General features: G+C 38.4%; 1 protein-coding gene across 1 annotated transcript; it reads right to left on the reverse strand.

Moving 5' to 3' along the window:
* Positions 1-16,461: 16,461 nt before the first annotated feature.
* LOC135462444 (uncharacterized) lies at positions 16,462-23,286 on the reverse strand. Its single transcript, XM_064739671.1, has 5 exons — positions 23,157-23,286; positions 21,695-21,964; positions 19,485-19,607; positions 18,272-18,362; positions 16,462-17,323 (listed from the first exon to the last, which is right to left on the reverse strand). The coding sequence occupies exons 1-5, from the start codon at positions 23,284-23,286 to the stop codon at positions 16,792-16,794; spliced, it is 1,146 nt and encodes a 381-aa protein (XP_064595741.1). The 3' UTR covers positions 16,462-16,791.
* Between the last annotated feature and the right edge of the window lie 722 nt (positions 23,287-24,008).

Consider the following 24,008-nt stretch of genomic DNA (forward strand, 5'->3'; position numbering starts at 1 on the left):
ATAAGGAATTTTCTTTATTATTTTTTTCGCTTACTCTGGTCAACCCGTCTGTCATAGATTGGCATTCTATGCCCTTCTTTAAGCATTCAAGTAAACACTGAGGATAAAACACTAACTGAGGTAAAGGCGCCGTATTTTAACGCTTACAGGTGACAAACAGCCAGCTATCACACTGTCGTCGGTGCTTTGGGTTTTCTCTATATGCTGTATCTCTTTTTATTATATGTGATAAATATACCTCATATTTAAGGTAGTTTTGCGGAACCCGTGCTATGTTGATAAATGAAAAGTGGTCATCAGAATTGCGCCAACAACCATCCAAACGTTGTTTAACTCTTACTGCCCTCAAGGCGTCATAAAAAGGTCAAATTGATAAATCTAGAAACTCATCTAACATCTTTAAGACTCATCTGACAGTGCATTCCGTGTGCAAGTTTCTACCTCACAAGACCGCATGTAAACATATCCACCGTGTGTATTGGGGCTCGTATGAGTTCACTTTATCTCACAATGGCGATTTTCCTACTACTGGATACTCATCAATGGGTGTACATCATACTCTTATGTTAGGGTGGTATACAGGTTTGCCTCCGACATGTCTGGTGTATTGGCGTGAGTGTAGATGCCAGTTCCATTGGTAAGGTTTATGTACAAGGGTAGTCTGTCACGTGTAAGGACGTCAGTGCCAGACCCTGTTCCTAGGTCCGTCTGTGGCACTTCCGGTCTCTCTACAGCTCCAAAACTAGGACTGACACTTAGTCGATTGTTATGTGGTGTTGCCCGACCCTGGTTATTAGCCTCGTTGTTCCGGCCAATCCTCACATTGCGCGATTGTGGTGTATTTTCGATAACCCTGTCGTATGGTGCAGCATTTTCATTTTCATCAGTTCCAGAAGCTGATCCTAAACCAATATGTAACACACCTATTCTGTCACCAGAAATACTTTCCGACTCCAGTGCGCCATTCTGAATGGGGTCTGGATTAGAACAAATGCCATTGTCCGGCTTTTTTATACATCGGTTCCTCCTGTAATAAAAGAGTACACTATACAAACATGATAAATTTTGTGCTTTTTTTGCTTTTTAAAGTTTACATGTATTTACCCTTTTGTCAAATTTCAGAGTTTCACATATACATGTCGCATTTCCCTTCCCAATGCTTGTTCGCTGCATAGTGTGAGTTTTCTATGTAATCGGAATGCGGTCATCGTTTCTCTCATGCATTTGTTTGCAAACCAGAAACGGTGATAATCTAATGAGATTGCCTGATTTTGCCCGGATTATAACTAAGCGCTACAGCCTGACGAGATTCCAACAAGATTCCAAAGTTAAGCTGAGAATCTGGTTGATATCTCCAGCCCATTTTTAATAGTGCGTTTGCCGAGGGATCTTGAATCTCGCGTACTCGCTGGAGGGGAGATTTTGGCCTTGACAACAGCTTTAAACAATGAAATATAGAAAACCACCTGGTCAGCACTACCAAAGCAACAAAATATCCCGTACTTAGCACTTTTTCAAGTCAAGTGTAACAATATGACTACCAGCATGTTCTACCTGCAAGTGGTGCAGGTTTTCTCTGTCATATTTTGATTCGAGATTTTGATCCAGTCCATAATTTAAAGCAATTAAGGCAACGCATATCTTTGCCCATTTTTTTTCCTAAATACATTTACATAATTGTTTCAAACAGACAGAGAGTCAGACAGAAAACAAATACAGCCGTACATGACTGCAAACACCTAACTTCCTTGCCGTAGGTGAAAAGGTGTCGTCAAATTTCCTATAGATTATGTACACCTGTTATTCATTCATAAGTTTCAAAGTAAAGACAATGCATAAGAGCATATCACGCCAATATAGAACAGCCGAAGTACTGATATAGTAAATACTTTTACCATATGTTTTCTTACGATTTCATATACACTGTAGATAGGTTAAACCATTACACAGAAGATGGACTTCCAATATGATGCTAACAGATAAAGACCATCCATGTACACAAACAAAGTTTGGCTTGCTTGGAGTTTGAAGTATGATTAGAAGAAAAAAAAAAGGGGTGGGGGATGGAGGGGTGATGAGTTGTACGAGAATTCACACCTATCGCATTGGTGCGAGGCTTCTGGGCTATTCCTCCCCGATCACAAAGCCCTCTACTCCCCCCCCCCCCCCCACCACCACCACCCCCACTCGCTCAACTGGCGTTTGAAATCTTACTTTAATTTACTTACTGAATGAATATAACAGATGCAAATATTGCAGCCAGGAGAAGGGCTGACCCAAGTCCAACTCCAAGGCCGATGATTAGCTCTCTGGATTTTAATTCTGAAGAATAAGAGATGAGAGAAACTGGACTGGTTTATAGGCTCGTTTATTGGCTCATTAGTATCATTTGAAGGTTGGCAACGGCAACGGTAAACAGCCATAACTATAGCTGTGTGAAATTATTACATCTTGTGTCAGGCAGTATGTCTGAATAAAACTTTGAAAACCTTCAGATTAAAAGGAAAGCATGCTAACTGTTCACCGTTTTCGGTATTAATAAAAAGGTCTGAATAAAAAAATATATGTACTTTTTGTGGGTAGGAAACGAGACTTTATACAGTAAAGGTTACCCCGACCGGAGCTGAGAAAATTAGGAGAATGGAGCACATCTAAACATCTAAAGGCTTGGCCTTTCACTGAATGGATTTGTCCAGAAAACATTTCTAATGGATACCTACTAGATGTAAGATATTTTCATATCTTTGATTTTTTCAATACTTTATATTTTACTTTTAGAGCGATGGCCGAAGTTTTACGATGTGGAATAAAGAGAATATGAAGGACAAATCCATTACCCTAAAGGTGCACCTGAACTAGACAGAGGCGGCCCCGTATTTATCACAAAACTCAGGACTTAATGCATAAGTTACTGGTCCTATAAAAAAGCCAAACAAGGAGAAAAAAGGAACTTAAAATCATGGTTATCACATTGTTCTGTAGTAATAAAAATCAGTGTACAAATTCGAAACATCATTAAACAGGAATGGCAGATGTCATGTGGATGATGTTTGACAATTCCGCTTGTTTTCGCCTGTATTAGGATGTTTCTCCTGAAACGTTGCTACGTTTTAAGCACATGCATAAAAAAATCTTATATAAAGAATGATCCATTACATATTTTGCTAAATGAGTGGTATAACGACTATGAAACGGTTGGAACCGATCCACACATTTCGTTATAATATAGTACTTGAAAACATTGAGGAAATCTGTGATTTCTATAGACAGAAGAAAAACAGTCCATCAGTGTGTGTTAAAATGATGAGCTTTCCTTTCTTTCGAAAATATCAAGATTCTTAGCTGTTCATTTGTCGAACGATATGGCTCCCAAACTGCGACCTACATCTAGGTCACAGCTCTATGCCAACTGACGTAACGCGATGACATGCCTGGTGAGATGGGCGGTTATTTCGAAAATCCTACTGAACGAAATGTTCAAATTTAGGCTTTTAACGCAAAGAATTCACATCAAAACTTATTTGCTGGTCTCACTAACCACTTTCCGTGTGGCGGTAAATGCAGTGGTCGAGCTCGATGTGGCAAAAATAATCCGTTTATCTTGTCACGATCCGAACTCGTTTTACACAGCTCCAAATCTTAAGTCTTGATTGTCATAGAATTCAAAAATATACCCCAATTTACTCCATTTAGTTCTGATACAAGCGATTAAAGACAAAATGAAAGTAGTTTTAGACATTTTTTATCACCCAAAAGTCTTTTTTGTTTTCTTACACCTTAAGTCGAGATAGAAAACAGCGATTTATATATATATATATATATATATATATATATATATATATATATAATATACGACACAGTGTATATATTCAGGGCTCTCATTTTATTTATAACAACATCTTAGTTAGGTTTTAATGAATTGTATTAAGCGTTTCGTAGAAATACTTTGTAGTAAAACAAACCGAAAACTAAAACTTAGTACATTTTGGTTGAAAAATGAAAGATATTTTTTCTCATAGTTGTTGCAAACTCTGATTCTATCTGCTGCAATGGTATATTCAGTGTAAAACCTGGGAAAATGTATGTGCCTTAATTCCCATGTATGTATGGGTAATCAGCTTGTGGCAATGGGTCAATTATACAAAAACTGTGCAAACAATGTTCTCCACTTGGGCTCAATTATATACTAAACAATGAGAAATGGTTGCCACAAAAACCACAACAAAAGCCATTAGAGTAAGAAAACCAGGAGTGCTTATCCCTGCTGCCAAGCGTATTGTCAGTTCTGGATTTTTTGAATTTGGCATGTGAGAACAAAGTTAGAATGTAGCCAGTAACTTGAATTAAAGGTGAACACCATAAATTAATGGTGACAAACCAATGAGAAACATTATTAATCACTGAAAATGCACCTAGAGAATCAAAATGTAAAGACACATGAAGTGAATGTTGATTATCGAATTTAAACACATCCATTCAACACGAATTTAAACAAAATTCAGTCAACACAAACTTAAACACATGCATTAAACACAAATTTAAACACACGTACAATCATGTTATAATTGTAAACATCAGTCCAATCGCTCAGTCTTGGACCTAAATAAACTTAAAAGGTGTCAAAAATTACCTTAATCTTGAAATGAATACAACCCTTTATTTTGGTTATCAACTATGCAGGAATGTTAAAAAACGGTCTAATTTACTCTTACACATCCTAAATTTGCAGCATAAAAGCGGCATATTTCGTCCAAAAAAATCTCTTTTGTCTCTTAAAATATGCTTTTTGCATTCACTTATAAATTAAACAGTTCATTAGAGGGGAAAAAAGAGATCTCCAAGAAATAGGTCGACCCGCCATTTTCCCTGTAATATAGGTCATATTTGCCGTTGTTGCAACAGTTGTCTTTCTTTCTACAATAAAAGGAAAGGCACTGTTTAAAAGCTGTAGCTTTGGTACATGGACATGCGTTGCTTGCCCATGGACAGACCTACATAAAGCCACATTCGCAGGTGTGATGCATTTTTGAGTTTTTTACCACTGCATTGATACTAGCTTATAGACATAAATTTCTGAAGTAACACCTAACCCACTTGTGTTCTAAAGCCCAACTGACGGCACTTTCCCATCCAGTCTAGACAGGATCGAAAAGTAAGAAACTGTATTGTACCCGTTGTGATGCCAGGAGCACCTCTATTATGTCCACCCTCTTAATAATCCATATGTCATGCACCGATTTTTTCTTACGCTGGTATACAATCTTGGCAAACAGACAGATTTACCTCCAGTTTTAGCTCCATCTCCATCTGGTGGTTCTGTGTGATTGGCCTGGGGTGGTGGTTCTTCGTGGTTGGACTGAAATGGTGTTTCTGTGTGGTTGGCCTGAGATGTCAATATAAATGACGCAGTAGAATGATCTATATGAAAAAAATTACACATGTACACATGTTTCTTCTTAACCGCTTCCCCGTCCTACTACCAAAAAGTATGAGATTCTTGTTTATTCTCTTATATTGTCCTCCTCTTATAATAAACAAAGGTATTAGTTGCCGGATGTTCGCCTTTCTTCTTAGATAGTTCACAGAATTTGTTCATAGTTATCTTACAGGTAACCAAGTCCAAAATGTATGGTAAATGTTCTATTTTGACTGATTTCATTTACTGGTGTCGAATGCTGTTATCCAGATTATTTCACTTATTCATATAGCTGTTGTCAGATCCATGGATTGAGAAAACAGACGTAATCATTGAGTTAACATGTTATATAGCATTGGGAGAAAAGAACATAATATACCTTCGCGCGCTTATATTTATGTTCAGTGTATATCTATATGCACACCTTCTGGTGAATTACGAGTAGTCCCAAGAAACTTTAGACTGCGGAATGGGCAGAACGGCCTTAAAATCGATCCCTCAAGCCTAGAGGAAGAGGAAATATATTAGACTCAACTATTTTAATTTGTATGCATAATGATTTAGAACAAATAAATGTGTCCCTTTCCGAAACGTCCATACTACTGATTTAGGCGGCCAGGCAAAACAGTCGTCACGCATGCGTCATAAGGCATAACAAACACGGCAGGTTGAAAATTAGGCCACATTCAAAAAATTATTCTGTTAATTTTTGGCACAAAGTTGCTTAGCGGAATGATGCAGGAATGTGTTTTGTTATTATAACACAATATTCTGCCATATTCAACACAATATTCTGTTAGTCTAAAAGAACTTCTATGATTAATTATGGATGGAGCAAACCGGGCTGGTCAGATTAAATCACCTTTATTATACCTGAAATCAAATGCCTAATTAACAAGATTTTACTTATTACTTTGATGTTTGTTTTATCTCAATTCGCGGTGATTTGTCGCATGCAATGCCCGTAAGTCAGCGTTATGTGGATTCTTAACAACTCCAAACGTCTTACATAAGAACTTGATGCTCATATGCATATACCGTACAAAGACTTATCCAAATGGGATTTCTCTACCCTCTATACTGCGATTTCTCACAGAGATCTAATTGAAAGAATATCGTCGTTAATTGTTTTCGTATTTACTTAAACAGGTCACCGTTACATTAACGTCAGAAGCAATAATGCTTTCTTTAGTTCTACTAATTATAAAGGTTACCACTCATGTGATGTTACATTATTTATTGAATTACTTGAACTTCTCATTAGTAACATCTATGTGAAATTCGGGGATACCATTTACCAACAGTACATAGGTATTCCAATGGGTACAAATTGCGCGCCTCTTTTGGACGACCTATACTTGTTTTCCTATGAATACGACTATATGCAGAAATTACTTAAAAGTAATATTTTTAAAGCTCGATCCTTTTCGTTTACCAAGCGGTATATTGATGATCTACTGGCGTTAAATAATCCCCATATTGCTGAAGCGGTGAAGGAAATCTATCCGCCTTCACTGGATTTAAAGGAGACAACAGTTAGTCCTGATGGTACATCTTATTTGGATCTATATCTGTACAAAGACGAACTAGGTCTCCTTTCACGCCGCCTTTACCACAAAAGGGATAATTTCCTTTTTCATATTGTAAATTATCCTCATTTGGATAGCAATATGCCAAAGGGTCCTGCATGTGGCGTATACATATCTCGACTTTGTAGCATTTGTCAGATCTTGCGTTAATTGTGTTGACTTTAATCTGCGTCACAAGTTGCTAGTTCAAAAACTAGTTTGTCAAGGATACTCCATCAAACGCCTTCATTCTAAGTTTCTCAAATTTTACAATGAGTATAACATTCTCGTTGGCAGGTATGGACAGACCGTTCAGAATCTTTGGCGATCTGCATTGTGATCAACCACATAGACGGCGCTGTTATCCCTATGTACATATCTATCACGTACACGAAGGCCCCAAAGTGCAAATGTCGGGTGAAAATAAACCCAGAATTGAACGCTAGTCTGCGTTGTGGACAAAACGGCCCTAAATCTATCCCTTAAGCAGGAAGTATGAGAAAATATGTTAGACTCGACTCTTTTATTGTGTATGCATATTAATTTAGAACAAGCGGATGTGCTTCTTTCCGCAACGTCCATATTACTGATTTAGGAGGCCAGGTTAATGGAAGCGGCAAAACCGTCGTCACAAATGCGTCATAAGGCGTCGGAATAATAAACAAGGCAGAAATCTGGCAACATTAAAAAAAATCAGTCTGTTAATTTTAGCAGAAAGTTTCTTATCTTAGCGATAATTCTGTTATCGTAACATAAAATTCTGTCACATTCACCACAATATTCTGTTAGTGTAATAGAACCTTTATGTGGAGTTATTAGAATATGAGCGTGCCATTAAACGCATTATCTGCTGTAAAACAGAATACATTCTAGCATTACTCAGTTTATAAATTTCATGACTGCAAGTTGATGAAGAACTTTTCAGCAGATTATGCTTACCTATGGAATATGTACTGTCTATACACTGCCGTGGAGGATTATTCCGGGCACGAATCTCTTTCTTGGTCATAGGCCTTAAGTTAGAGTTGCATACGCAAACTCCGTCAACACAGACCTGCTCGAGGTTGAAAACACACCCGGCTTCACATGCTTCTCCCAGCAACCCTTTGCCTTTCTCAACACAGTTTTTGCCGTCCGCTGCTGGTACATATTCCGTTTGACACACACAGAGCTTTGAGTCCGGATCGCACGCCACAAAGAATCCAGCACACCTTGTTATACACGGTTGGTTCAAATGCAAAGCTGGAATGATATGTCATGTTTATCATACTCTATATACAAACAGATTACACAAAGCTGTATATCTTTATATCGAGCGATAACTTTAGACAAAAAAGACAATATTTGTTTTAAGAACTTTACACATAATGTTTGTGTTAGTAGGTTTTACTTTTCTTTTTCTAACCTGTTTCACATTTGCGCAAACTGAGGGCCGCCACGTACCCTTCGTTGCAGGCGCACTGTTTTCTGTCGACAAAATGAAGACAGGTGGCATGGTCGGGACAGTCACTATTGACGTCACAAGGTGATAAAATACTGCTGACATCAGCTCTTGTTGTAGTTGTAGCCGTCAATACTGAAGACAAAATTGTGACGTTTGAGACAACGAAGTCATTAAAGGCAGTTCACATAAAAATGATGTACAACTATTCCACACTGATCCTACAGACAGATTGTTCTGTTTGTGAAACAAACTCAGATTAGAATCTGTGGGAGATGAAATAAACAGAAGAGTTTGTATTTAGATATGACCACAAGCTGTTCTTCCTTGGTGCTGGGCACAGAGGAGTTAGATAAAGGGAAGCTGACTAGCTGGCCCGGGCTCAGTATAATGTGACTGGGTGTGGTGACTTTCGCATGAAACATCAAAGACGGCAGCACCATGGCAGCATGGATGTTCTCTGCCACAAGAACATACAGCATATGTATACACAACACATCTCCCCTTGTCGTCACAAGCCTGAAAAATTGTGTAAAGTACGACTTAAAAACCCCAAGGATACATACAAAGGAACTTTTCTGCACTAACACTCCATTGTTTGGGTTCTAAAATTAGGAGCTATTCAACACAGAGTTGTGTAACGGACTATATATAAAAAACACCAGAATAACGGGACATTGAACGATTGTGTTTAAGTCGAGATTTTCTTGGGTTCCCAAGTATAGTATTACTGTTTAGTGCATGTCTGTTCCTTAAATTCTGACCAATGTGCACATACAACAATTAAGCTCAGACTTAAGTGTATATGTTTGTGAAATTGACAGCTGGATGGTTTCCCCTTTGGTATATAGTGCTTTGATAATCAAATATCATTGGAGTCAAATGTTATAATCTATCATGAAGATCAAGGGTGAAACTTTGACTTTCGGAAACAAGGAAATGATATGTTTACAAATAACTATGTCCTTTCACCCAGAAGTAGTTATTGGTGTTAGCTATGTGGATACCTGTCAACTAAAACAATAGCATAATGCGTATGTTGAATGTACAAATATCAATAAACTGTCCAGGAAAGTAGTTCGATTCTCTTTTATATTATTTGTTCAACCAGGTGGAGAAACATATTTGAAACAGTAGATTCTACGGTGGGCTTTCCTTACAACATTAAGATCAATGGCATCACTTCAGATCTGTAATAGTTAACTAATCAAAAGTTATTTTAACATGCAGAAATATATATACGTATACATACGAGAGTGACATATAAATGGATTCGCTGAAAGAATGTTGAGACAAACTACTACTATGTTTGTGATATGGGAACTAGGAGGATTTATTTATTTGTTCATTTTATTTTATTGGTGTTTTACTCAGGAATATTTCACTTATACGGACAGCATTATGGTGGGAAGAAACCGGGCAGAGCCCGGCGGATATCCATGACCATCCGCAGGCTGGATGGCCTTACGGTCAGACAATTGAAAGGATTCCCCTTTGGTATATAGTGCTGTGACAATCACATATCGTGGGTGTCAAATGTTATAACCTATCATGGACATCAAGGGTGAAACTTTGACTTTCGGAACAAGGAAATGATCTATTTACTCATAACTGCGTTCTTTAACCTGGAAGCAGTTACTGGTGTTAGCCAAGTGGATATTTGTTGAAGTCAACTAAAACAATAACATAATGTGTATGTCAAATGTACAAACATCATAAAACTGTTCAGAAAAAAATATTTTGAATCTTTTTTTTTTCTATTATTTGTTCAACCGAGTGGAGAAATAAATTTGAAATTTGAATGGTGGGTTTTACTTTCCATATTATAATCAATGGTGTCACTTCATATGGTTATTAGTTAACTAATACAGGGTGATTTCAGCATGCAGAATGCATAAACATACTGTAGCTACATATGCATCAATTTTCCCGATGAATTTTGAGACGAATTATTCAAAATGTACCAAAAATGTACGTATATAATGAGATCCCTACATACCAGGTAGAAGAGAATACTTCAATTGCATTTTCCTCAATTGAAACGAATTCAAAAGAACTGTAGGTCTTACATTTAAAGTCATGCATGCATTTACTCAATTCAATACAGTTGTAAAGGAAAATCGAACTACTTTCGTGGATAGTGTGAAATGATCCTTTCTGTGAGGTAAATACTCCGGAATGTTTACGTTTTGAAAAGAAACCATTCAGAGCCATAGTGTACTTCCCACATGAACAAACATGCGAAGTTTAACTCACACTTGCATAGAGAAATCCCAAGTTCGATTCAAAACCTGATTTCACTTATCAAATTACACTTATTCAGATAATCCCAGATATAGCCTTTGAACAGACCGTGTTTAATTAAACTGAATGAGTATACGAGACCGTTGGGATCATTTTGCCTAGACATCTAGTTGTATTAAACTGTGTCATTTGACTAAAATGTAAAGAACAAAGTCTAAAGTTGGGTTCACGCGATGAGAACTGTCGTCAATACTTGCGGATTTAAACTAACATTTGGTTTTAACTTTTGTCGGGATGGCTCCTGGTTAATGTTAATGCCACTCAAAACTGAAACGTTGTCTTAGTAGGTGACATTTTATTCTGACGTATCCAAAACTGACAGTTGTCAAGATCTTTGCATGTGTTTGTTATATTTAGTTTATTGATATTTAGGACTTCTTTTCAGGATTTATATCTGCTGGAGGAGACCAGAGTGTCCTCAGAAAACAACCGGCCCTCGCCCAGTAACCTACAAACTTACTGAATTAAAACTGCACTCGATGCATCTGGAGTTTAATAGATACGACCGACCATATTGGTTAAGGATCTGACCCCTGCAGATCAGATGGACAGGAGTCCATTGTACACAGCTGTCGTAACGCTGGATCAAACACTTTCTACACAACCCTTCACTCTGTGTTGTAACAGAAGTTATGCCAAGCGTTTTGCCGCGACTGTTACGTGAAACAGGCACTATATAGGGCCTCATTTTCACTAAAATGTATTTCATTGTAAATCTTAAGCAGTCTAAATCTTCCACTTTCACCTATTTTTACACTGTATTGTTCAACGTCATATGCGTTTCCGAAACAGTTTCCGAAATTTTCAAAACTTTTCCACAAGCCTTTATCTTGAGTTTTAACACTAGACTTTACTTCTAACTTACGACATTAGTGTCACTGTCTCAGAATGAACTAGAGAGACTTTTGCAGATGTATGCATACGTTTGCAAATATTTCATTTCAAACTTTTCAACGCCGCTTGAATTCTTGACTTACTAGATGACCGCTTGACTGGCTAAAACATGGTCTACTAACACTCCAATCTGCTTGTCATTATTGTAAACAACATGACACATTGACTAACTGATGCAAAGTCACAATTACATGCTACCGAATAACTAGATAGTATGCAATTACTAGGCTGATCGAGTCTTATGTTTCCTGCTATAATAGGTGATTGGTTTAGCAAAGATGCCTACATTTACACGTGTGTCCATCCGGCAGTCCGTCAGTCAGTACGTGAATCAATACAGTAACTTACTTATCGCAAACAGAAATGATGAGGAAAGGCCACAGACCAACATCTCTTCTCAGCCTCTTTCGACTGATAAACATTTGCACTTCTTTCTTGCTATGTCGTTAAAACGCCTATATGTGGGTGCCTTTTTCGAAGTAGGCTAAACTAGACACACTAATGCATTGCATATACAGGACTGTATACGCCTGTATATTTTTGATGTATAAAATATTCACTGGTTTTGTTGTGATAATACTTTTGTGGAATTCACAAAAGGCGTAAAAACGTGTACACTGAGAGTTCTCTAAACCCAGATCGGCATTTCTCAAGCTTCGTGGCCACTTTGTGCAGCTTCGGCTATTCGCGACGAACACGGAAGTTACTGTGTATCGTGGAGTATATATATAATTAAAACATTTAACTATCATGTCCCCACCACCTCCCCGCTTCGCGCCCCCCCCCCCCAGACTTTAGCTCACCAAATTCACTGAGTAATGTATTACTAAGACATTAGTGAACTTGACATGGTGGAAAAAAAATGGAAAAGTAAAAAAACTTACAAGGTGAAAAAAAAATTTAAGGAGAAACAGTTTAAAAAACAAAAACAGTTTTTAACCAATGACTTTTAAACTCGAGGCCCCGACATAATTCACCATTCATAAGAGTTACGCTATAATGTCATCTATATAGGCATATAGGGGGCTACTCCATGATCGTCAGTGTCATCATGCTTTTGTAAATCAACTTTTGTCGCTTGCAAATTATCATTTCCCAATCCCAAAATGCTCTTTTAGACGCCGAGCACGCCAACGCGATTTATAGTATAACTTCCAACAATCTGGAATTATTATTAATCAAGTAAACACTCAAACAAATAATACAATAAGTAAAAAACGTAATTCCTCGGACGTGCATGTGACATCAATCTAAGGACTTTTATACTGACGTTTATATAACTTGCCTTAATTCCACCCTGCCTGGGTCCAGTACATGCATTCGAATTGTTTCTCACATATACTTGTTGCAGTTGAACTTAACTAGGCTATATAAGAGAGGGGGTTGCTTGCTGTATTTTGTATTTCACTTTAATTAGTGTATATATGTCTCTTTTAAATCTGTTTATTATAACCTATTTTTTTAGACAGTCGCTTCTATTGAGCTGTCTGTAAAATCAGCCATACTCGCTACTAAAATTTCCAGGAAAATGAAATTAGAACACTTATTCTAATTTATAAAAATAATGTTTGTACTGACAGTTTATAATAACAGTGGGCTAACATGTTAAATCAGCATTTATGTATTTATGAACAAGTTTTAATTTGCTACGAATAGTGTTCACAAAGACAAACAAATCATTTACATAGCAAATATCGTCAATACTATCCGATTTTAGCCGCTGGGTGTTGTGACCAGTCGTCTTGAATGGGTGTTTTTTTTTTATTTTCCTTGGACTACTCTATTGTATTGGTCAGAAGATTTCCATAGCGATTTCTCAATTTGCGTTCAAGGTAGCACTACCAAACGTCAACCGTATGCGCACAATGACGTAACGAAAGGACTACGAGCGTTAAACAAATAATTGAGACTTCTTTCCAACTCCAAAGCACAAGAGTAAAAACTAAAATCACAAGGAAAGTACAAAAATATATAAACTTATCAATACTACAGGTACCTTTTCTGAATTCAAGTTGACGGAAAGTCAGCGGCATTCAGGCTAGTGATAAACAGTTTTCTTTAAATAAAACGGAAAAAATCCCCCCCCCCTCCAACACGCACACCAGCCCTAGCCAACGGACATTCCTGAAGATGCCATATTGCCGACTCTCTTGATCGTACCACAAGAAATGGACAAGTAACTTCAGCGACAAATCCCGTTGATTTCACAACAGTTAAATTTGTACGTGGGCAAACACTCTATGCTAAACTTAGTGGCAATTTCTAGAATTTAACTTTTATATTTTGACGTATTTTGACCCTGCTACGGCGTTGTCTTCGTCATCTGTTCGGTAGGTTCAAGAATTCAAGCCACGTGATCAGGTAAAGCGAGGGCATGATTCCCAAGCCTGACTGAGCGAGATCAAAAGAGCTTCATATCCCTGTGTGTATTACAACCCCAGGGTAAACCCACGGAGTTGGGCACAGTACTGACGATGATTTTTACGTGTGACGTATAGACGTACAACATTTTGATGGAAGACAGTCTTTTATTCAACCTCATCATGAAGGACTTCGACCTCTTATTCTCACCGCAATACGACAAAAGAGCACGAAATCCACGAGTGTTATAGTCGGAAGAATACCGTGCAGTTGCGTACAATGTCTTATGTGACATACTTCAAGGACACAATATGCTTGAGTGCGGCGTAAAACACGAATCAAATACAAATAAATAAATCAAAGACACAAAACAAGAAAGTGCTCGATATCATTCCTAAATTAAGGGATCTATGCGCCTGCATATTATATAAATGCACTAATTAGTCAGGTTTGGTTAGAGTGCGAGTTAACATAGGTACATGTACTACTTGACCAGGGTACGAGTTAACATAAGTAACAATACGACTTGAATAGGGTGCAAGTTAACATAGGTATGTGTTCGACTTAGACATAGTACAAGTTGGCATGGGTACATGTACGGCTTGAACAGGTTGCGAATTAACATGTGTACGTGTAAGACTTGGTCAGAGTACGAGTTAACATAGGTACATGTATGACTGTGTTAGGGCAGAAGTTAACATAGATACATGTACGATTTGGTCAGGCTATTACTTAACGTGGGTACATGTACGACTTAAACAGGGAACATGTTGACATGGGTGCATGTACAAGTTGAACAGGAGACGAGTTAACATGGGTACATGTACAACTTGGTCAGAGTACTTGTTACCATGGCTACATTTATGAATTGGTCAGGGCACGAGTTAACATAGGTACATGTACGACTTGGTCAGGGTACTATTTATCACGGCTACATGTATAACCAGGTCAAGGTACCAGTTACCATGAGTACATGTACGACTTGGTAGGGCACTAGTTACCATGGCTACATGTATGACTTGGTCAGGGTACGAGTTCACATAGGTACATGTACGACTTGGCCAGTGTACCAGTTAACATGGGTACCTTAATGACTTGGCCAGAGAACGAGTTAGCATGGGTACATATAAGATATGCTCAGGATTCAGCTTAAGAGTGTTACATGTATCCTGTCGCCAGGGAACCCATTAGGGCTTTCTTGGCTTGTCATTCCATAACAGGTGACAGGTGTTACGACCCAAACTGTCTGTATTAAAAAGACAGTTTAGCCGCACAAAAAAGCAACCAAAACCGGCAGATTTTATTTTACAACAATATATTAGGTTTAACGGGAACAGATAACAACACCTTTACAAATACTAAAGTACTTAAGTTTAACAAAAAAGGATAGCAGTATCTTTACAAATACTAAAGTACTTACATGTACAATGGTGTCAAGTCCAAACGGACGCATGTACTCCACAATGCTTAAAAATTGCACAGAGGCAAATTCACAAGAGGGAAAATCCACAGTATAACTGAGTGTGTGACGAAATATACACAAAATTCAACAGACAGGGTCCGTGTACTAATAACCACTGTGTACACAAGAGCACAAATTAATCATACAAGTGCAGACTGAACAAGTGCTCGGTGGAGATGGGATATAACAAAGTAACACACAGCGAAAGCATCCAAAACTCTTAATAATTCGCCTTTCTACCCCCCCCCCCCCCCTTTGACCTGCTTTCATAGGTCTTATATAGACTGGTGGAGTTGTCTAGAATAAGAAAATTCTTGAACACTTAATGTAAACAAACAGGCCCCGAAATGAGGGTATTCTGGAACATTCTAAGACAGAGGCAGACAGCAGGCCTTGAACTCAGCATATGTAAACAGTGGCAAGCTAAATTTAGAAGCTGACGGCAGTTGTTCACATAACACAGGCCTTTCCAAATGTATCCCAATTAGACGAGGTGTACGATGTTTTTAAGCTTAATTTGTCCTTTGAATGATATACCTCATTATACGCACATTCGTAAAAACCCTGTCAGCCATACATCAAACAGTTGACGGGCCCAGTTTTTATTTATTTATTTATTTGATAGGTGTTTTACGCCGTATTCAAAAACAATTTACCTATAGGATGGCGGCCAGCAATTTGGTGGGAGAAAACCACCCCTTCCCATGTATGGCTCCCAGAGGAAGACAGCACTAGCTCGAGTTGAACTCAGAGCGACGGGATTGGTGAGATGCTCCTGGGTCATTACGCTGCGCTAGCGCGCTAAGTAATGGAACCACGGAAGCCCCCGGCCTAGTTTTTGTCAAGATACGAGGAAAACAGTTCTGGAACATAGCACCAATGCCAATTGCTTTTTCCTAGAAAACACCATCGTACTGTTACTCCCATATATAATTAAGGCGACGATCATTTCCACACAAAACAAATGTACATACCGTTTTCCAGTCGAAAGAAACACTATATTTACTTAGGTACTTACACTGCTATTATAATGACATTGTATGGTAATTTGATGACAACACATTGTGTTCAATAATTCTACACCAGTGAAGTAAAAGGAAGTTTTTGTATTTATTTAGTCCTAATTGTCCTCAACCGATACAAACGAGACGAATTGATCAATCTAGAAACTGATCTAACATCTTGAAGACTAATCTAAACAGAACATTCTGGGTGCAATTTTCTACCTCACCGGACTGGATGTGAACATATCTCCCGTGTTTATTGGCTTTTGTATAAGCTCACTTTATCTCAAAATCACGATGTTATTAAAACTACACATTTCAAGGGTGTGTACATCGAACTCCTATTTTAGGGTCGTATAGAGGTTTCCCTCCGACATGTCGGGTGTATTGGCATGGCTGTAGATGCCAGTTCCGTCGTTGAGGTTTATGTACGAGGGTAGTCTGCCACGTGTAAGGACGTCAGTGCCAGACCCTGTGCCTAGGTCAGCCTGTGGCACTTCCGGTCTCTCTACAGCTCCAAAACTTGGATTGACACTCAGTAGAAGGCTATCCGATGTTGCCCGACTCCGGTTATTAGCATCGTTGTTCCGGCCGATTGTCACATTGCGCTGTTGTGGTGTACTTTCGATGACGCTGTCGTAAAAGGCAGTTTCAGCTTCATCAGATCTAGAAGCTGATCCTAGACCAATACGTAACACAGCTGTTGTGTCACTACCAGTGTGCAAATTAAGGTAGCCACTAGGCATGTGCCCTTGCAAAGACGTGGTGTTTGTGGCGTCAACAGAAGTACTTTCCAGGCCAATTGCGCCGTTTGGATTGGGGTCCCCATTATAATAAGTGCCATTCCCGGGATGTTTTAAATGTTGATGCCTCCTGCAATAACAGTACAATCTATGAACATCGTAAATTTTTTTTTCCTCTTTAAATTTCACATTTATTTTCTTTTTTCTTCAAATTTCAGAGTTTCATTTACCTTTCCAATGCTTGTTTAGTGTATATTGTGAGTTTTCTATATAAGCGGAATGCGGTCATTGTTTCTCACACGCATTTGTCCGAAACCGGAAACGGTGATAATCGAATGACACTGCCGGAATTTGTCCAGATTCAGTTGAAATTAGGACAAAACGCTACAGTCTGGCGAAATTCCAACAAGATTCCAGTGAAGTTCAGCTGAGAATCTGGTTCATATCTCGAGTCGATTTATTCATATTCCGTTGCTGAGGGCTCATGAATCTCCCGTACTCACTGGAGGCGAGATTTGGTTATTGGTACATTAGTCACCGTAACAACAGCCTCAAGTAGGTAAATGTAGAAAACCGTCCAGCGAGTACTACCAAAGAAACCGAAACTGACCTACTGAGCACTCTTTCAAGTCAAATGTCAAAATATCTAACAGTTGTGGCGGCTGTCTCTAAAATGTCTACTTTGATATCCAGATTCTGATCATGTTTATAATTTAAAGGAAATGTCATTAATGCACATCTGTATGCATTTTTTCCCAAATCCGTTTACACATTTGTTTCAGACACACAGAAAACAAAAGACAGCTCTACACAGAAGCAAAAACATAACTTCCATGGCGGAGGGCAAAAGGTGTCGTCAAATTTCTTTTAGACTATGGTCGCTTGTTATTTGTTCAGAACAAATGTGGGGGTGGAATCCACAGCCTTCTGCAGGTTTCTGTCAGACATTTTTTCCACGTGCGGTCTGAGAGGAAGCCAGCATGAGTTGGTCATGAACTCACGCCGACCACATTGCTGGGAAGCTCCAGGGTTATTCTCCCTCGACCACGGAGGCTCACGCTTGGCCTACTTTACTTACTGAATGAATATAACGGATGCAAATATTGCAGCCAGGAGAAGGGCTGACCCAAGTCCAACTCCAAGGCCGATGATTAGCCCAGAACTTGATTCTGAAGAATAGAAGATGAGAGAAATTGGATTGGTTTATATTCTCATATATAGGCCTGTTTTCTAGTCTCATTTAAAGGTTGGCAACTGTTGGCAATGGCAACGGTAAACAGCCAAAACTTTATTTGCGTGAGTTTATTACATTCTATGTCGGGCTATTTGTCTGAATTAAACTTTAAATACCTCCAGGTTAAAAGGGAAGCATGCAAGTTTTCAGTATTCAAGGTCTGGGTGAATAACGCTGTATTTATTTTCGGTGGTTAGAAAACGAGAATTCATACAGTAAAGGGTACTCCCAACAAGGCTGGAAAAGAAAGCAGAATTGACATCATCTAAAAATCTAAACGCATAGGCCTTTGACTCAATGAATTGGTTTAACACAGTGTTACATAATTATTTTTGGACTATGTACCAAAGTGTAGGCTTGGTTTAAAGTTAAATCTGTTACAGACTCTTAAGAAAGAGTTGAACCATTGTGCTTACGGGTAGATTACACAAAGCCTCCCCTGACAAAGGCTAAAATGTACCATCATAATTGTTAGTTTCTGGCACTGAAAATTGAAGTTTTGGATAATATTTCTGGGGTGATTGAAATTTCAATATTTCTGGCCCCTAAATTAAGCTTCAGTATCGAATTTCAAGATTTGACTGATGTCAGATGTGTATAAGCCGTTGTCACATTAATCAATTTAGGTACGCTGACACAATTGCCAAATAACGTGTCCTGAATTAACGACGTCAAGCCCTATAAGACCGCACTGAAGATATATTGTCGCCTTTCTTGTGTCTGTATCAATATACCAGCAAATATCTGTGTTGCCTTTTCTTTCCCATACGTTAGGTCAGCGTTTCAGGTGGCCAGATTGGTGAAAGCTAACAATGCCGAGTTACGCCCACCTTAATGTTGCCAAATGTCGTATAGATGAAATACATTGTATTATTGGGTACGGCCTACAACACCAGTCATATAAATCAATAAATCAATAATTCAAAAAATAAATTATTAATTAAAAAAAATCAATCAGTAAATAATGACAGATGAATCGCAAAGAATGCTAAAATCAAATAAAACAGGACGCACCAAAACACCAGGAAGAATGAAATAAAAAAACGTGATAACATACCGACTCCATTGGCATTGGCGGTTGTATTTGTAACTGCTAATGTTGAAGATGGTATCACAAAAATTGATGTTTTTGACAGGCCTACATTTGTCGTAGCTGACGTCACTGGCAGCGATGGTCTATCTGAAACGTGTTAAAATCTTGTGTGTTGAATTATGTTTACTTTGAGGGTAATATCAAATGGTACATCATTAAACAGGAATAGCAGACGGCACGTGGTTGACAATTCGGTTTGTTTTTGCCTGTATTCAGATGTCAGTCTTACACCGTTGCTACGTTTTAGTATTATGTGTAAATAGAGGATATACAAGGAGTCAGCCTTTACATAATTTGTTAAATTAGTGGTATATCGACTGTGGAACGGTTGGAACCGAACCACACATTTCATTACAATATAGTTCTAGAAAACATTGAGGAAAACTGTGATTTCTGTGGACAGAAGAAACACAGTCCATCGGTGTGTGTTAAAATGATGAGTTTTGCTTTGTTTCCAGAGTAACAGCATTCGTTGCTGTTCATTTATCGAACCATTTGGTTCCAAGGCTGTGACCTATATATAGGCCAAAGCCAACTAACGTGATCCGATGATATTCCTGGTGAGATGGGCGGTAATTTCGAAAATCCTGCTGAAAGAAATGTTGAAATTTAGGCTTCTAACGCAAATAATTCACAACAAAACTTATTTGCAAGTTTCACTAACCATCATGAATCTTGGTGAATGCAACAAAGCAGTGTCTACGATGTTTTAAACGGTTTTATTTTGGTTCTGTTACGGATTTTCCGTGTGGTGGAAAATAGCGGGTCACCGTGTTAGCAATTGTCATGCTCGATGTGACAAAAATAATCAGTTTATCTTGTCACGATCCGAATTGGTTTTACACAGCTCTAAATATTCCTGTATATGGACGGAAAGGAAGCCAGCATGAGCTAACCTCCCATTAAAATAAAAATAAAGATGAAAGATAATTTTTCTGATATTTGTTGCAAACTGCGATTCTGCCTGCAGCAATGGTACATTCAGTGTTAAATCTGGGAGAATGTATGTGCTTTATTTCCCATGTATGTATGGGTAATCGGTTTGTGGCAATGGGTCAATTATACCAAAACTATACACACAATTTCATCCACTTAGGGTCAAAATATATAATAAACTATGAAAAATTGTTGCTTACGTCAAAACAACAACCACAAAAAAAGCGATTAAAGTAAGAAAAACAGCAGAGCTTATCTCTGCTGCCCAGCCTTTTGTCACTTCTGGGGTGTGTGAAGTTGGCATGTGAAAACACAATTAGAAACCAGTCAGTAACTTGAATGAAAGGTGAACACAGTAAATTAACGGTGACCAGCCAATGAGAAACAATATCGATTACTAAAAATGAACCTAGTTAATCAAAATATGAAGAAGCAGGAAGTGAATGTTGATTGTCGAATTTAAACACATGCATTAAACACAAATTAAACACATGTATCCAATACGAATTTAAACACATGCAATCAACAAAAGCCTAAACACACGTAAAATCACGTTATCATTATAAACAAGAGTTAAACCAGTCAATCTTGGACCTAAATTGTGTCAAAACACCTTCCTAAATTTGAAATGAACGCAACCCTTTATTTGGCCATCAACCATGTAGCAATGTTAGAAAACAGACAAATTTATTCTTACACATCCTAAATTTACAGTATAAAGGCGGCATAGTTTGTGCAAAAAGCTCTTTATCGTCTCTTAGAACATTCTTTTTGCCTTTACTTATAAATTTTACATTTATCTGATTTTCACAGAGATAGGTCGGCCCACCAGTTTTCTGTACTCTACGTCATTTTTGCCGTTGTTGCAATAGTTGTCTTTCATTGTACAATAAAAGGAGAGGCCACTGTTTAAAAAACTACAACGAGCTGTAGCTTGTATAAAGACGTATATAAAGCTGCTTTTCCAGGAGTGATGTGTTTTCAAGCTGTTCACCACTTCACTGACACTATCTCATATACATAAACTTCTGAAGTAGCATCTAACCCACTTGTGGTCTAAAGTCCTACTGACGCTACTTTCCCATCCAGCCTAGACATGTTCGAAAAGGTACGAAACTGTATTGTACCCGTTGTGATGCCAGGAGCAACTGCATTATGTCCACCCTCTTACTGATGGACTTGTCATGCACAGATTGTTTTTATTACGCTGGTATGCCTTGGCAAACAGACAGATTTACCTCCAATTTTAGCTCCATCCAAATCTGGTGCCTCTGTGTGGTTGATCAGGGATGGTGGTTCTATGTGGTTGACCTGAGATGGTGGTTTTGTGTGGTTGGGCTGAGTTGTTGGCTCAGTGTGGTTGGACTGAAATGGTGGTTCTGTGTGGTTGGCCTGAGATGACGGTGCTGTGTGGTTAGCCTGAGATGATGGTTCTGTGTCGTTGGCCTGAGATGATGGTTCTGTGTTGTTGACCTGAGATGTCGGTGTAAATGGCGCAGTGGAATGATCTGTAGGAGAAAAAAAATGCTACACATGTACATGGATCCTCATGTTTCCTCTTAACCGCTTCCCTATCCTCCTGCCAAAAAGTGTGAGATTGCTCGTTAATTCTCTGATATTTTCCTCCTTAGATACATAACTGCTTAAGGCACAAGAAAGTTTTTCTATTTGTGTAGTTTTATATTGTTTATTATATAGAGAATTGACATGGGTTTGAATTAACAAAATATATGTGCACGTCAGTCCACTCTGCAATGTAAGAAATGTTACCCTTAAGGCGCGTTGGACTAAGCTTTGTTAAGGTGTATTGTTTACTGTCTTTGTCAGTGGAGTTTCATATTTTAACACAATGCACAGAAAGTCATAATGTTTGAGGGTATTTTGATCGTATCTCTAATGTTAAAGAACTGCCTTGGGGCCCATTTCACCAAAAGCACGTAGTACTACGTTTATGTATCTACTATGGCGACGTAATGCATTGGAAATAATCGTTTTTTGCTTTGTTCTCTCTTTTTTTTTTGAAAACTCTTAAAACTCTCAGGCCATGCAAAACTCAGAAAAATCACTTAAATGACAAAGAGCATGTAGGTGAAACATTTCTGATTACGGCGTAAAACACCAATTAAATAAACAAATAAATATACGACGGAATCGTTCACTCCAAAACGAACACGTGTACAGGTGTATGTCTCGTGCCATCGGTTTTATATGTTTGGCATGAAACAACACGTGGTTATAAATGGCATGGGGTCTTTTATTACTTAAGCTACATTTTGTATACAGTAATCCTTGTAGAATCCATTCACTCCTTATGATATCCCGCCACAAATGTCCTTAAGAGCTCAAAAATAAAACCATGACTGAGGTAAATTAACAAATGCCCGGATTTTCCAGGTAATACTGTTTATGGTCGTTTGTCAAGTATCACACTGTAGTCACTGATATGGTTTTGCTCTCTATCCTTTAAATCATTTATTGTATTGTACTCCTGCACAAACTAGTAATTTACTTGTCGACGAATCCTCTTGGCTTCGTGCCCTTCCATTGTTTAATGTGATTCTATGATTAATGTGATGACAACGTAGCTCTTTGAGTAATTCTAGACTACTGATATGTAATGATTTTCAATTCACTATTAGCACTGCATGTTTTTACACAGTTCTGCTTTAGCCCTGTGTAACATGTGATGTAGCTGCTCACTCGCTATTGTGTACACACTGACAATGTACGAGGCTATGTACGAGTTGGTAAGGTTCCCAGTAAAATCTTGAATAACAAGCTGAACGTGACTCGTCTTGTTACATCTCTGCAATGGCACAAAGACTCTCATACAAGTGCTACATGGTGTCAGAAGGTGAGCCTGTAAGACGCTCCAGATCTTGCAGAGACAAAATTTAGTCTGAACTTCTCATACCTCGCCAAATGAAAACATTTCTATAAACCTCTCGACAACTGGACACCGGGTAACCCCGACATTGAACACAACAACGACACTGTGGAAGTTTATTTTGCCGTTTGTGTATTAGCTGTAATGTCCTCGAACATTACCGGACACTCTTTAAAACGGAAATAGCCTCCATGAACTGTACCCTACGTATCAAATAAGCTATAATTATGGCCGAGGCAGAAATTCGGGTACAACAGCCTGCTCAACATCAAGCTTTGTCAATGTCTATACTAAAGCCGCCTCGTCAGCTTGATATGGACACAACCATCCTTCCTGACCATTGGAGGAAATGGAAGGAGGAACTTACACTGTACATGGAATTGGTAATGAGTGGAAAACCTGAAGATTTAAAACTCAAACTGTTCAAATACTTAATAGGACCGCAGGGTAGAGAAATCTACTCCACTCTGGAATTTGATCAGGCTGAACAGGATCGTAATCTGGACGATGTCCTTGCCGTTTTTGACAGACATTGTGATCCTAAAAAGAATGAGACGGTGGAAAGATATCACTTCTTCACCTGTAATCAGGAAAGTGAGAGGTTTGATAAATACTTGACAAATCTGCGTACACTAGCTGCCACATGTAATTTTGGTGAACTTCAC

Source organism: Liolophura sinensis, chromosome 2, assembly GCF_032854445.1.
Source record: "Liolophura sinensis isolate JHLJ2023 chromosome 2, CUHK_Ljap_v2, whole genome shotgun sequence".
Lineage (NCBI taxonomy): Eukaryota > Metazoa > Mollusca > Polyplacophora > Chitonida > Chitonidae > Liolophura > Liolophura sinensis.